Consider the following 16,961-nt stretch of genomic DNA (forward strand, 5'->3'; position numbering starts at 1 on the left):
CCCCAAACATTCAGAGTGTTGAAAAAAAAACAAAAAAACATTCAAACTAACTAATCGACAGAGGGTGAAATCAACTGTGTGGACATAGTCTGCTAAAAACAAGATTGTTCAGTGTGAGATAATTGAATGTCACCAATACCAAAAGAATCAGCAGACAAGTGTACAATCAATAGGTGAGCCAATACAATCAAACAGTTACAATCAATCAGGGTGAAGGGTCAAGGCCACAGAATAACGTGATAACAAGCAGTGAGGGTGACACTTATACAATGTGAACTAAGGATCCAGTTGAAGCACTGAATAGAATTGGCGTGTAGATCAAATTAAAAGTTTCAAATCTAATTTTTAAAAAAGGCAACACAGACTCCAAAGAGCAAGAACTGACCAGGCCGTTCCACAAAATATCAAATCATGAACAGATTACACGTGTGAGAGGTTTGGCAATGCCATTTCAGACAAATAACGTTCTTATTCTGAATAAAGGATTGAATGCAAAAGGGATAAAAGGGTGAGAAGATGGTCGAAACAGCCACAATGGCCTCAAGACTAAAATGTAACATTCTGAGAAACTATATGCCAAATTCTCCTTTTCCAGCGTAGATCTTTGCAGGTCAATTCTACACTACAAACTCTAGTAGAGAATCAATCAATGTCCATGTAAGTGTTAACTTAGTACAATCTGACGTGAAGACTAGCACAGTAGAGAGGGATTGGCGGTGGAAACCTAAAAGTTCGGGAAAATAAATAATATACAAAAAAAGAAGACAAAAATTGTACTAAATTTCTTTAAGGTAACGAAGTAGCTTTTTCTTTCTCAGTAACATCTCAAATGGGTCTCTAAGATAGGTAATGGTTGTGACATTAGGTCTAGCTTTTGTAATAAGCTATTCAACTTTTGACTTTGGGATTGAGACCTCGCTGCTGTGTGTCTGAGCGCCCAGCAAGGCTGCGTGAAACCAGGCCGTGGTGGAAGACTTCCGCTTGTACACATGGGCTCCAGGGAGTCAGAAAATAGCAACAACAACATATGAGGTCACCCTCCTTGAATCTGCAAGCCCCCCCCACCCCCCCAACCCCCACCCGCCCCAACACTATGCAGTTCCAAGTCCGGCCTCTACCACAGGGGGGAGTTGGTGAGTGGGGGTGAATATGAGGTGTGCCCTGCCCTGCCCTGCCTACCATCCTCATTTCCTCCTCTCCCTTCCTTCCCCACTTTCTTTTGACTCTCCTCTTTTCGTCCACCTTCCTCATCCCTCCCTCCGTGCGTTACTGGATGTCTTCTACGTAGTTGGCGGGGTAGAGGCCGTCCGTGCCGTCCTTCAGCCGGCCTCGGCACCAGCCCTGGTCGTCCTCGTTTCCTATCTTAGTGAACTCCTCACCTGCAGAGAAAGAGAGAGAAGGTTGAACAACGGGTCGATATTGTTAAGAAAAGGAGTCTACATTTCCATCACTTTCACTACTTACTTACCCCTCCTGTACTGTGTCTAAAGTCTTTTGATAAAAATAAAAAATAAAAAATAAAAATAAAAAGTATTCGTTTATTTAAAAGGGACAATGGACAGTCATTGACTCTCCCTGAATTAGCTGGGTAGTTAAATTACATCAGCAGTCCCTGGGCAGGTAAATCCACAAGGGAAATACGGCCTCAGATGTTATACAAATAAAAACATCACAGTTTACACTCAATATTATTATTTTTTTTTTTTTAAATATATAGACTTTGTAAAAAAATGTGACTTGTGAAGGGAAAATAGTATCCCTATTCAGTCGTTTTACCAAATTAAGAGAGGAAAATGAAGAGAATTGGTGAACAGTGTTCTCTGTCTCTCCGTACCTGCTTTGAAGCTCAGCTCGTCCTGCTCCTGGCCCTCGTAGTCGTAGAGCGCTCGCACGGCCACCGCTATCCCCGGGGAGGCCGGCTCCTCCTCGAACGGGTTCCCCTCGCCGTTGGCGTCCGCCGTGAAAGGGTTGGCTGCCCCCCCCGTGTCCTCGTCCGACCAATCCTGTGACTTCTCCACACTGCTAGCACTGGGGCGGACACACACAGGAGCACAACCACCAGAGGATGAGAGGAAAAACAACATGTCAACCATGCCCTGCTCAGACACCGATCGAAAGGTTCCAGCATGCCAGGCGGAGAGAAGCAGGAACTGCTTAGGAAGTTAAAGAGTTAAAGAGAGGAAATAAAAAAACAACAACCCCACCAAGTGAAGTACAGTTAAAACACACAGAAAAGGCCCAAATGCGTCTCCAACTCTGGTTGGACAGACACAAGCTTTCCCCTGTCCGAAGAAACACATGGAAGAAACACTCCTGTTTTAGAACACCGATGCTGAGAGTTATTTTCTTTGGTGAGGCAAGCTTGTTGTTTCATGGCAGCCATTCAGACACAATGGATTTGGTGAGTTGCTTTGACACAAGTGAACACACACACACACAGATCTGGGATAAGGCAAGGCAACACAACGACGTCACAAGCAAATGGACACACACACACACACACACACACACACACACACACACACACACACACACACACACACACACAAGTCGGAACAAAGCCAGTACATGGTTGGAGTTCCGTCTAGCCACCACACGAGGGAGCTACACACACACAAATGATAAAACACCCTTCCCCAGTCAGAACAAATGGAAGAAACCCACTGACAGACACACACGCACGCACACACGCGCCACAGAGACGTAGTTACAGTCAGACCTCTGCAGCTCTCTCCTGCTGCCTGAGTCAATATTTGCCTTGATGATAACAGGACCCAATATAACGTCCAACAAGGTCTGGGCAGACCACAGATACCAGCCTGGCTTAGGTTCAATGGACCAATGTTACAACATGACCACATTAAGTAGGTAAGCATGTTCCTGAGCTTCCCACGGCTGTCAGAGACTGCCAATGGCCCCGGGCCTGAGCTAGATTACTCTTCCTGCTGCAACTGGTGAACTGATGATTCACTTGCTTAGTCAAATGTATTGATTGTAAGTCACTTTGGAATAAGGCGTCTGCTAAATGCCAAAAATGTAAATGTAAATTAATGTTCCTACGCTCAGGCTATCAGCAGATCTGACTGTAGGTTGCACACCAATAGGACTGACAATGCACGCACGTGCACGTGCACACACACAGACACACTCACACAAACGCACGCAGGCCGAGACACACACACACACACACACACACGCAAGACACACAGGATGCTCTGCAGGACGAGGCACTGTTAGGCATGATGGGTGGACACACACACACACACACACACACACACTGAGCTTTGTGTGCTCTCTCTCTGACACCATGCAGAACAACCCACAACCTGCCACTGGACAGAGGGAGGAGGGAGGGAGGAGAAAGAGGTAGATGAAGGATGAGAGATAAAACCAGGAGGGGGGAGAAGAAGCAGGGGGGAGAAGTGGAGAAAGAGAGAAAGACAGAGAAGAGAAGAGAAACAAGGAAAGAAAGAAAGAGAGCCAGAGTGCAGTGCTGTAGGACATGGGAGGGGAGGGTGCAGTGGGTGGGGTCTCTGGTTCACCAACGTTTTCACTTCCTCTTTCACACAGAGCGGAATGCTATGGTTGGCCGTCTGCGCCTCCTTCTCCTTCTCCTGCTCCTCCTCCTCCTCCTCCTCCTCCTCCTGCTCCTCCTCCTCCTCCTCCTCCTCATCATCATCCTCGAAGGGGTTCGAGCCCACTGACTGTACACTAGTGGGCACAGTCAGGCTGACAACATGGAGACATTGAGAAAGCGTTTGTGACAAATGCATACACACATACCCTTACTGTGTACACACACACACACACACACACACACACACACACACTTGTGACGTCGTCCCACGGTAACCAATAAAAAAAATCATCATAACACAGCAGTGATGTGAAAATAAGATTTAAATAATTTTTAAAAATGCCACTATTATAATTTTTCTAATGTGATTTATGTGTCTCTTTTTCAGGATGAGGCAGAGCACTCAGAACTATTTCCATAAAAGGAATCCAGATCCATGCACACCCCAGATGGCTGCACTATATCTATTTTACTTGAACAAGCTCTTGAACATGCGGTTCACATAAAACTTCATTTTGGAGAGACTTTATGTTGGACTGTAAAACAGAGATTACCAGTTATGACTGGGCTATTTTTTGTTGTGGAACAATGCCCTGCAGTGCATACTTTGTTTCTTGTTACATGTGTTTGTTTCTAAGAGAAGATGATTAAATAAAATATTAAAGACACAAGTTTTTGACATTTATTTTGGGTAAAGTAATTGTTGTATTAATCCAGCACTAAATGTAACTATGATTAGAATAATCAACAAAAGAGTCGTCAGATTAATCGACTAATCTAAAAGATAATCGTTAGATCAATCAATAAGATAAATAATCGTTAGGTGCAGCCCTAGTCACCGCTAGCATAACCAATCAATGAACAATGAGCATGTGAGCTAACACAGCAACTCATGACTTCACCAACAATGAACAGTCTGCTGTGGCTATCTGCTGTTTGTTTATGGCTCTGGACAAAAGCTGTGATGCAGCACAGATCTAGGGTCAGCCTTCCTTCCACCAATCCTGACCATTAGGGGGGGGGGGGGGGGGTTAACAAAACTGACCTAAGATCAGTGTCTAGAGAAAACATCATCCTAGTGGCGGCTGGGGCGCAGGAGGTAGAGCCGCCGTCTAATGATCGTAAGGTTGGCAGATCGGCGGTTCGAGCCCCGGCTGGTGTCCTTGGGCAAGACACTGAACCCCAAATTGCTCCCAATGAGCGGGCCGGCGCCTTGCATGGCAGCTTGCCGCCATTGGTGTGTGAATGTGTGTCTGAATGGGTGAATGAGAGGCCGTTGTAAAGCGCTTTGGAATAAGGCGCTATATTTACACTAAACACTAAACTGTCGAAACGATGTAACGTTTTTGTTGGACAGCAAAAGTCAGCAAACAAACAGTCTTTTCAGGCAATATGACTCATCATGAATATGCATGATCTAAAAAGAAGAAAATATTTAAAAATCTCATACTGTAGCATTTTGGTCTTTCACAAAGCGGTGAGATTTCTCGTCCAAATGTCAAGGAAAACTGTCAGGTTTATGGTCATGATGCTAGATGATGCTACCCACCACTGACCCGGACAGAGGTGTATAGAACTGTCCACTGTCATGTTGTCTTCTAGGAGGGGCGGGGTGGGCGGGGCAGGAGTGAGGTTAGTCTGACCATCCATATATAGAACTGACCACTGTCATCTCTTCAGGTTACACCTTAACTGCTCCTCCTGAGATATCTACTACCCCCCAGCACTGTGTCTCCTGAGACATCTACTACCCCCCAGCACTGTGTCTCCTGAGACATCTACTACCCCCCAGCACTGTGTCTCCTGAGACACCCGCTTTTCCCCTTTACTGTGTCCCCCAAGACTTCTACTACCCCCCTTGTACTGTTTCTCTGTTTCTCCAGTGTCTATATACAATTTTAAAAATTCTCTTCCTGCTACGACTGGTGAACTGATGATTCACTTGCTTAGTCAAATGTATTGATTGTAAGTCGCTTTGGAATAAGGCGTCTGCTAAATGCCAAAAATGTAAATGTAAATGAGTGAAGTTAGTCTGACCATCCCTATATATAACTACTGTCCACAGTCATGTTGTCTTCTAGGAGGGGCGGGGGGTCAGGAGGGAGGTCAGTCGATGGTCAGGACACCGTCACTCCCTTCTCTCAACATGGCTGTTGTTCTGTCTTTTGTTTATATTGCTGAGCTGTGAAAATTGTCTCATTAAACTCACTCCCTCACGCCTGCTCAGCGTACGGTTCAGGTTTATGGACCAGTCCTGCAACACACACACACACACACACACACATACACACTTCACCTTCTGGATATACTGTAGAAGTCTTGACATTAATAATAATAACTGATTGCATACACTATGTGCGTCACACGCTGGTACCCACATCTAGTAAGGTTCAAAGGTCAAATGCTTCCCATGCCTCACATTCCCCAAGTTAACTCCCTCAGACGTCTCCAGTACTCACTCACACACACAGACGTTTTGGGGGATTTCAAACTGTCAGTGCCCACCTCATCACCTCATCGTTTGAAAACACCACACCATTGTATTTATTACCAAACTACTTTTAAAAATGTTAGTTCTGGGCCTTGTGTGTAAAAACCCTGAAACAACCATTGTGTCATTAACACACTGAAGCACTCTCTCTTAAATATTTCCAGTCGTGTATTGACTGCTACGAATATTTGGGAGTCATGTTGCCAAAATGTGTCTGTGTGTGTTTTCACAAGGCTCTTAACGTGTGTTTACTGTTACCATTGCGACAGCTATGGCGTAAGACGTCATTCTGAAAGCTTTTCCCCCGGAATGGTTAACAAGCATTCCTGACCGAGGGAGTGCCTATTGTGCAGTAACAGTATCTAGGATGTTTGGATTAGGAAGTAAGTGTGTGTGTGTGTGTGTGTGTGTGTGTGTGTGTGTGTGTGTGTGTGTTTAATAGACGAGAGGTACATTCTTTCACTGGCATGAGCTCATGCTAGTTTATCTACCTGAGGGAAACCAACTGTGCTACCAACAGTGGGTGATGGGAGTGTGTGTCGTGGGAGTGTGTGAGATGGGAGTGTGTGTGATGGGAGTGTGTGTGAGTCATGTGCTACAACAGTGTGTGTCTCTGTCTAATGAAGGTGTGTGTGTGTGTGTGTGTGTGTCTCTGTGTGTGTGTGTGTGTTTGTGTGTGTGGTGGGACAGTGTCTGTGTGTGTGTGTGTGTGTGTGTGTGTGTGTGTGTGTGTTACCTGCTGCTGCTCTTGGCCGTCTGGTCTCCAGTCTGGCTGATGCCCGTCAGCGTCACGCCCTCCGACTGCTTCTTAGTGACCCGCCTGCTCAGCGTACGGTTCAGGTCTATGGACCAGTCCTGCAACACACACACACACACACACACACAGACAGAGACACAGAGACACAGAGAGACACACAGAGACACAGACAGAGAGACACACACAGACACAGACAGAGAGACAAACAAACATACACACACACACACACACACACACACACACACACACACACACACACACACACACACACTTTAGAAAAACAAACTGACACAAAAGCAATTATTGTTGGTGTATTCTCACATGCTTCATTCAGTTAATCCCAGTTCAAATATGAGTTATTACTAGTTGCTCACTTCAGTGGAGAGAAGGACAAGCATTGAAATACCACTTAGTGTCATTCACTAAGTTATAACTTAGTTATAACACTTTGGTTAGTGTCAGCACAGGCATGGACACGTTTACACCAAGTACACTCTTACTGGAGGTTTGATGCTGGTTTGATCTTTCCTCAGGCTGGGAATGAGCACGGAACACAGGTGCATTGGAGTGCTGTGGTGCACGGTACCGAAATAGTGTGTGTGTGTGTGTGTGTGTGTGTGTGTGTGTGGATGTATAAGACAAACACGTATCCATCACCACAGAGACACACAGGACTGAGACGTCACACACCCAGGAGCTAGGGGTTGGAAAACAACAAACATCAGCCCAACATCCTCAGAACATCCAGTGCTGTTGCACCTTTAACACTAGAACAGCCATGAGGAGTGAGTAACGAAAATGTTTATATCTTTGCACTCGATTACTTTTCGGGACCCTCCTTTCCTGACGTTTCCTAGATATGTGCGTTCTACCACCCAGTATCCTTACATTTTCAAAATCACATCAGGATAAGCTAGTATGAAGCTATTTTGCAGTTTTTCTGTGTAGGAAGCAGGCTAATTTATAAGCGGCCAACTAGTGGTCGTTGTGTGTAAATAGCAGCTTGAGCATTGTAAAGAGGGGGTCTTTTAGTCGGTAAAAAAGGCACGGCTGTTCTAGTGTTAAACGGTAGACTCGGCGATACGACCGCCAGAAATAAGTACAGGATTACTGATTTGAAGACAGTTCACTAAGTCTGTCTTGTTTTGTCAAGGTTTTTAACATGATGTAGCCATGCTTGTGCACTCATAGTGTGGCGCTTGGCGCTTGGTCATGTTGAAACAGCTCAGATTCCTGTTGAACTGTCCTCATGTCATATGGCTGAGTCTACCTTTAGGCTTCCTTCATCCCACTCCCATGCTCACACTGGCATCAGCAGATATGACCTTCTGCAACGTGCAGTCATGTCAGAGTCCTGGCTCTGTCCTGGAGTCCTTGTGAAGGACGTTCTAGTCAAGAGTTTCTACTGATTATCATAATAATTGTATTATTATGAGAGGAAAAGGCTCTGGCCCACAAACATCAAACTCTCATCAGCCAGGCTAGCTTCCTCCGCTAGGCAGGAGGATATGTGGATATACAGTATATTCCCAGATCTAGACTATCCCAACAGTTCAGAATATAGATAGACGCGACGTCAGATTTAGACATTTTCCTCACTTCCCCTGACTAAACAAATCTATTAGGCCTTTCCCAGAGTTCAAAAGGCCAGAGGGCACCACGGGGTGAAAGGTCATAGAGGAGAGAGACATGCTGAACAACATATATACACACACAAGTGCCACAAATGTACAGAGCCCCAGAAAGATTCAGACCCACGGACTCAAGCCACATTCACATTTAACTCCAAATGTGACGTGTCGTGAAAATATTGGCATAAAACCACTCGGGTTTTCACCTGCTAGCTAGCATGCGAACGGTTAGCCGAGCTAGCTTAGCAGGTGAACCCTACTAGTATTACTTGTGCTTAGGGCTGGGTTCAAAAAATCGATTTCCCGATTCTGAATCGATCTTCATTAAATGAGCGATTATCGATTCATAAATCCCGAGATCGATCTTTCATTTTTTATTTATTTTTTTTGCTTGCAGCTTCAACCCGCAACGAGATCTCGTGGCCAGATCTCGCGCTACAAGAATTTATCATATCTCACGCAACGTGAGGTCTCAACACTAAAATCTAAAAACATGGCGATGGCAGGGACACTCAAGTCACCACCAGGCTTAAAGTCAGATGTCTGGGTGCATTTTGGATTAAAAAAATGTGACGATAGAGATGAGCTGGACAAAAGCAAAGTCATATGTAAATAAAAAGTACATTCATGTAACTGCTTTGGAGTCAATTCATTGATATGTTTAACAATGCTACATGTTATAGGGTTCCTTGAACCATTTATAGCATTAGTTCGGAGAATCTCTTTCATATTCAAGCAAAAAATGTATATTGTAACTAGATCGAATCGGAATCGAATCGAATCGAATCGTGAATCGAATCGAAATCGAATCGTTTTGGGAAATCAGTGGCGATACCCAGCCCTACTTGTGCTCCTCCTAAACAGCTAGTCCAGTCAGTGTGAGTGGGTCATCCAAACCTCCAACAGACAGAGACAAACAGACACACAGCCCCCCCGCCCCCCAGCCCAACGCCTCCCCATAACACACAGCCCCCCCCCCCCAGCACACCACCTCCCCATAACACACAGCCCTCCCCAGACAAACAGACACACAGCCCCCCCCCCCCCCCCCCCCCCCAGCACACCACCTCCCCATAACACACAGCCCCCCCCCCCCCCCCCCCAGCACACCACCTCCCCATAACACACAGCCCTCCCCAGACACACTGCTCCCCCATAACCACAGAGATAGAACAGTCCTTCCATCCAGAACTCACTACAATGGACCTTCTCTTATGGTAGCGCCGGGGGCAGTCCACATTCTGTCAGACGGAGGAGGAAGGGGGGGGTGGGGGGTGGGGGGGGTGGAGGAGGAGGGAGGGATGGGGTGGAGGAGGGAGGGATGGGGTGGAGGGGTTAGTGAGGACAAGGCAGTAAAATTATTCAAAGAAAATAACAGAAAATTGAGTTTTACTACCCAGAGCATGCATCCTATGGAGGACAACAGGAACAGGTATTGGTGCCTGGCACCTAACCTCCTGAATCACATGTTTACATAAATCGCATTTTTCTGATTTTTTTTTTATCTGGTGAAGTCCAATTTCAAACAACAATACTGGAAACTATGATGTTCACTTGAGTGGGCCTTTAAAAGGAACACAGTTGAGCTTGGTAATAGTCTGTGATTGTGAATTGGTGTTGAATTGCAGCACTGGTTTTCTAGACGTTTCTGTTTTCAAGAGTTGTCCCAGCAGTGTATTCTGTATGCATCATATGACGATAGACAAAGAAGAAAACATTTGTGAAAGTTTCTACAAAACAATAAATGGCCATATTAAGTAAGAGGATTGACACATCTACTCTAGCGTCTATATTAAACGGAATATGCTAAGCTTCTTTGTTTTTACATCTGTATCAGAATAGCATGGTTGTGGCCTGGGGTGGTCCAGTGGTCTAGCACCGCGGTCTACAGTGCACACATATGCCCATGTCGGCATGGGTTAGAATCCGGCCCATGCCCTGCTGACATGTCCTCTCTCTCCCTTCTTCTCCTTACTTTCCTGTCTGTCTTCACTAGATCTGTCCAATAAAAATGAAAAATATGAGTGGGACTGCCCCACTCAGAAAAAAAATAAAAAGAAGAAAGAAGAATAGACTGGTTATGCGGCTTTGAGTGTGTGACACACCTGCCACGGTTAGACACGGCCTGGGGCCATAACACACTGCAACAATGGCCCTTTGTCTTTTGTTTGGAACTACAGTTCACACAAAGTACTGTACAGCACTCTGAGCTGCATTCTTATGTATTAAAGGTGCTATATAAACAAAGCTTATTATTATTATAGTTCCTCACCATGCATGAGGTACAACTCAACATCAACTAAGGGCAGCAAAAGGTAAACAAGAACCTAGCAGTTCCAATGAAAAATACCTGACGTCTTAGTTTCCTCTGAACACACACACACACACACACACACACACACACACACACACACACACGACTCTCTCAATCCAGAGTTTGTCTCTGCTGAATTAACAAATTGGTCCTTGCTAATTACATGGCTAATTAGCCTGGGGACCGTCTTCAGCACATTAAATTAAGGGGCTGTGCGTCACCTGAAATTAATTTTTTTGTTTTTGTTGACACCAAGCGCTAATGAACTACAGGGGAGGTGCCCCCCCCCGCCTCTCAGACCCCAGGGTCCAACGGTACCTCAATACCCCTCACCTCAGACCTCAGTACCTCAGAACCCCTCCTCTCAGACCTCAGTACCTCTCACCTCAGACCTCAGTACCTCAGTACCTCAGAACCCCTCCTCTCAGACCTCAGTACCTCAGTACCTCAGTACCCCTCCTCTCAGACCTCAGTACCTCAGAACCCCTCCTCTCAGACCTCAGTACCTCAGTACCCCTCACCTCAGACCTCAGTACCTCAGAACCCCTCCTCTCAGACCTCAGTACCTCTCACCTCAGACCTCAGTACCTCAGAACCCCTCCTCTCAGACCTCAGTACCTCAGTACCTCAGTACCCCTCCTCTCAGACCTCAGAACCCCTCACCTCAGACCTCAGTACCTCAGTACCCCTCCTCTCAGACCTCAGTACCTCAGTACCCCTCCTCTCAGACCTCAGTACCCCTCCTCTCAGACCTCAGTACCTCAGTACCCCTCCTCTCAGACCTCAGTACCTCAGTACCCCTCCTCTCAGACCTCAGTACCTCAGAACCCCTCCTCTCAGACCTCAGACCTCAGTACCTCAGTACCCCTCCTCTCAGACCTCAGTACCTCAGAACCTCTCACCTCAGACCTCAGTACCTCAGTACCCCTCACCTCAGACCTCAGTACCCCTCCTCTCAGTACCTCAGAACCCCTCCTCTCAGACCTCAGTACCTCAGTACCCCTCACCTCAGACCTCAGTACCTCAGAACCCCTCCTCTCAGACCTCAGTACCTCAGTACCCCTCACCTCAGACCTCAGTACCTCAGAACCCCTCCTCTCAGACCTCAGTACCTCAGTACCCCTCACCTCAGACCTCAGTACCTCAGTACCCCTCCTCTCAGACCTCAGTACCTCAGAACCCCTCCTCTCAGACCTCAGTACCTCAGTACCCCTCACCTCAGAACCTCAGAACCCCTCACCTCAGACCTCAGTACCTCAGTACCCCTCCTCTCAGACCTCAGTACCTCAGTACCCCTCCTCTCAGACCTCAGTACCTCAGTACCCCTCCTCTCAGACCTCAGTACCCCTCCTCTCAGACCTCAGTACCTCAGTACCCCTCCTCTCAGACCTCAGTACCTCAGAACCCCTCCTCTCAGACCTCAGACCTCAGTACCTCAGTACCCCTCACCTCAGACCTCAGTACCTCAGTACCCCTCCTCTCAGACCTCAGTACCTCAGTACCCCTCACCTCAGACCTCAGTACCTCAGTACCCCTCCTCTCAGACCTCAGTACCTCAGTACCCCTCCTCTCAGACCTCAGTACCTCAGTACCCCTCCTCTCAGACCTCAGTACCTCAGTACCCCTCCTCTCAGACCTCAGTACCCCTCCTCTCAGACCTCAGTACCTCAGTACCCCTCCTCTCAGACCTCAGTACCCCTCCTCTCAGACCTCAGTACCTCAGAACCCCTCCTCTCAGACCTCAGTACCTCAGAACCCCTCCTCTCAGACCTCAGTACCCCTCCTCTCAGACCTCAGTACCTCAGTACCCCTCACCTCAGACCTCAGTACCTCAGTACCCCTCACCTCAGACCTCAGTACCTCAGTACCCCTCCTCTCAGACCTCAGTACCTCAGAACCCCTCCTCTCAGACGTCAGTACCCCTCCTCTCAGACCTCAGTACCCCTCCTCTCAGACCTCAGTACCTCAGAACCTCTCACCTCAGTACCTCAGTACCCCTCCTCTCAGACCTCAGTACCTCAGAACCCCTCATCTCAGACCTCAGTACCTCAGTACCCCTCCTCTCAGACCTCAGTACCTCAGTACCCCTCCTCTCAGACCTCAGTACCTCAGTACCTCTCACCTCAGACCTCAGTACCCCTCCTCTCAGACCTCAGTACCTCAGTACCCCTCATCTCAGACCTCAGTACCTCAGTACCCCTCCTCTCAGACCTCAGTACCCCTCCTCTCAGACCTCAGTACCTCAGTACCTCTCACCTCAGTACCTCAGTACCCCTCCTCTCAGACCTCAGTACCTCAGAACCCCTCCTCTCAGACCTCAGTACCTCAGTACCTCTCACCTCAGACCTCAGTACCCCTCCTCTCAGACCTCAGTACCTCAGTACCCCTCATCTCAGACAACAGTACCTCCAACAGTACCTCAGTAACTCTCACCTCAAACCACAGGGCCCTACAGCACCTCAGTACCCCTCACCTCAGACCCCTTCTCTCCAGATCACTGGGTACTAGCTTGCTTATTTGACCCAAAATCCATTAGCAGTATTTCTAGTCAATCCACGACGCATCGATACCATTTCGAACTTCATTGTTTCACGTGCAGCTGCATCATAGTTCCCAAGATGTGACGTCTGTGTTTACTGCAAGGAAAAGCCTCATACAGTCACATGAAAACAATAAAATATTTATTTAAGAAATATGGACATGGTCAATATTTGATCTTCTTCCAAACAATATCTATAGATAAAGGTGATGTAACTGAACCAAAAACTATTCAAATGTCACTTTGTTGTTGTAATTTATTTAACAAAAAATTACCAAAGATGCCAATTCCTACTACGGAAAAAGTTAGGACACTGTCTGCTCTATATTGCTGAAACAACCTCAATTAGATGTTTCCTATAACAGTCTACCAGTCTCTGACATCAACTGTTTTTCCCACTCCTCCACGCAATATTCCTTCAGCTGTGTGATGTTTGAGGGGTGTCTTGCATGCACAGCCCGTATAAACACCCCGCAGACTCTCAACAGGATTAAGATCCGGGCTTTGACTCAGCCATTCCAGAACTCTCCATTCCTTTCTTTTGAGCCATTCATTGGTGGATTTACTGGAATGTTTTGGGTCATTGTCATGTTGCATGGTCCACATGGTCCACATGGTCCACATCCGCTTCAGCTTAAATCTTTGGACGGATGGTCGCACATTTTCCTCTATCACACTCTGATACAATAAATAATTAACAGTGGATTCTATAAATGGTGAGCTGGCTAGGCCCAGCTGCAGTAAGGCAGCCCCAAACCATGACATTTTCCACCCCCATGCTTCACAGTTGGTATGAGGTTCTTGTGCTCAAATGGTGACTTTGGTTTGCGCCAAACATGTCTTCTGTTACTGTGCCCAAATAATTTAACTTTGGATTAATCTGACCAAAGCACATTGTTCCAGATGTCCTAATGTTTGTCTAGGTCTTCTCTGACAAACTTCAGAAAGGGTTTCCTCCTTGCACACCACCCATGAAAATCAAACTTGTGCAGTCTCTTTCTTTTTTTTGAACTTTAAACGTGCAGTCTCTTTCTGATGGTAGATGCACTTTGACATCAACTTTCCACCTGTAGGTCCCACGATGACATGTTAGGATTGTTGGAGACTTCTTTAATCATCTTGCGGTCTGCTCTTAGGCTGAACTTGCTCGGACAGTCAGACCTGGCCATGTTGGCAGCTGTTTTAAATGTTCTCAACATGTAAATTATTTTCCGGACAGTGGAATGGCTGATTTCTAATTGTTTGGAGATCTTTTAGAGATCCCTTCCCAGACTCGTACTCATCTACAACCTTCCTTCTGAAGGCCTCAGAGAAGACCACTCACTTCAACAATCAAGAGCAAACCAAACTAAATGTCTGAGGTTTAAATAAGACACGCTCCTCCAAAATCCAATGTCTACAATTGAATAATGCAAACCACTGGATTACAAGGTCAACTTTTGCTTTAAGTACTAGTGATCTGGCACGCCTCTGTAAAGTCCACGGGCAGGCAGCATACAGCGGTTGAATCTCTACCACTCCACCTCTTTATCCCACCCTCCCTCCTTCCATCCCTCCCCTCTCCCACTCTCCCCGTACCTCAAACTGGGGCCAGTTCATGGGCATGCTGGGGCCGTGGTTGGACCTGAACCACTTGAGGTCCTCCTCAGGGTCAGCAGCAGAGATGGTGTCCTCCAGAGTCTGGTAGACCGTCTGGAACCTGGAGAGAGGAGGAGGATGATGATGAGTCAGGGCATTTGGTCTCAAGATGTTGTGGCTCTCTTCTCTTCATAACACTGTTCGAGTTGCAGAACTAACAGTTACAGTCATGGCCCAAAAATATTGGCACCGCTGCACTTCTGTCAGATAATGCACAACTTGAAACGTCCCAGAAAACTATGTACCAAATGCTTAGGTATTCACATGCTTATTTATTTTGTTTGCATTGGAACAACACAGAAAAGCAGAGAACAGAAAAAGGCCAAATCTGATAATCATTCCACATATTTTTGTCCATGACTAGATATGCTATAACTAGCCCTTTTCCCAACTGTGGTTGACTGTAGTTCTGAAACCAGACCAATAGATAAGATTTGAAGGATTTCTGAATGAATTCATTCATATACGATTCATTCATTAAGCGATTCATTCATTCATTTCAAAAACCTCTATCCACCGTCTTACTTGTGATTGGTGGAGAGGTCGAGGTGCTGTTTCACCTCCAGCAGCGACTCTTTGAAGAAGCGGATGCGTTTGTCCTCAAACTGCTGCCACTGCTCAAACACCTGCTCCATGTTCTCCATGTACTGAGGCGTGGTCTTGTCCAGCTCCTCCAACGACTTCTCATATTTCTCCTTAGTCTAGGGAGGGAGGAGAGGGTCACACACACACACAACTGGGTCACACACACACACACCTTCTCATAGGGCTCCTTAGTCTAGAGAGGGAAATAGTCACACACACACCTGCCAGAGATGTTCTGCGTACTGATGATGTCACGGCACCACACATTCCAGCTGTAACACAGACACACACACACACACACACACACACACACACACACACACACCCCCACTCTGTACCTTCTCCATCTCCTGCTGGCACTTCTCCACCTTGTCCTGCAGCTTCTTCTGGGCCTCTGGGTTGTTGTTGCTCTCCAGCTTGCTGCTGTTCTCCCTGCTGGTGGCCAGCTTCTCCTCCTTACAGGCCGAGTGGTACGCCTTCTTCATGGTCTCCACCTGACACACACACACGGACACGGACACACAGAGACGCAGACGCAGACGCAGACACACAGACACAGACGACACAGACACACAGACACACAGACACAGTGCGTGAGGGTATGTGTAAACAATGTTGTACTGTCTACCTGGTGAACCCAATCTGAAGAAAAACCCCAGCAGGGGATGTCTACTTTGATTTGTTCTGAACTCAAATTCAAACTGTCAGAGTGTTCTGAAATATGACAACATGCTTCCTCTGTCTTTTTTATTTTAGTATTTTTTTTCTCCATGTGGGGCAGTCCCACTCGTATTTTTATTTGTATTGATAGAGACAGCATAGATTATGACAGGAAGGATGGGTGAGAGAGAGAGAAGGGATGACATGCTGGATATGTCCGTGGCCGGAATCGAACCGGGAACCCTGCGGTTACATGGTCGACGCTTAACCCCTTCCTCTGTATGTCTATTGTGTTTCTACTACTATTTCCTTTGTTTTTTTTCAAACCAGATGACATGTCCATATGGGACAATGACCCTGGTCACCTGACCTGATCAGACCGTTAACAAAGAGGAAGGGTCCAACAGTCCAACGTGAGGTAAACACTGATCACTGACACAGGGGAACAAACACACTGGCAGGGGGCATGTGATGACATGACAGAGCATTTAACAATACTCATGGCTGTGTGTGCGTGTGTGTGTGTGTGTGTGTGTGTGTGTGTGTGTGTGTGTGTGTGTGTGTGAATGTGTGTGAGTGTGTGTGTGTGTGTGTGTGTGTGAATGTGTGTGAGTGTGTGTGTGTGTGTGTGTGTGAATGTGTGTGAGTGTGTGTGTGTGTGTGTGTGTGTGTGTGTGTGTGTGTGTGTGTGTGTATGTGTGTGTGTGTGTATGTATGGTAGTGTGTGATAGTGTGTGATAGTGTGTGATAGTGTGTGTGTGTGTGTGTG

At 46.7% G+C, this 16,961-nt stretch overlaps 1 protein-coding gene across 1 annotated transcript in view; it reads right to left on the reverse strand.

Annotated features, from left to right (window-relative positions):
- Window positions 1-1,101: 1,101 nt before the first annotated feature.
- Window positions 1,102-16,961, reverse strand: part of pacsin2 (protein kinase C and casein kinase substrate in neurons 2) — a gene marked incomplete at its 5' end in the record, with an annotated part of 18,832 nt that continues 2,972 nt past the window's right edge. The window contains 7 exon segments of the mRNA XM_080537498.1: window positions 1,102-1,379; window positions 1,835-2,028; window positions 3,547-3,729; window positions 6,805-6,923; window positions 14,888-15,008; window positions 15,473-15,648; window positions 15,871-16,026. Of these exon segments, the coding sequence (XP_080393624.1) occupies window positions 1,267-1,379; window positions 1,835-2,028; window positions 3,547-3,729; window positions 6,805-6,923; window positions 14,888-15,008; window positions 15,473-15,648; window positions 15,871-16,026 (1,062 nt within the window). The 3' untranslated portion in view covers window positions 1,102-1,266.

Source organism: Nansenia antarctica, assembly GCF_963989245.1.
Source record: "Nansenia antarctica genome assembly, chromosome: 8".
Lineage (NCBI taxonomy): Eukaryota > Metazoa > Chordata > Actinopteri > Argentiniformes > Microstomatidae > Nansenia > Nansenia antarctica.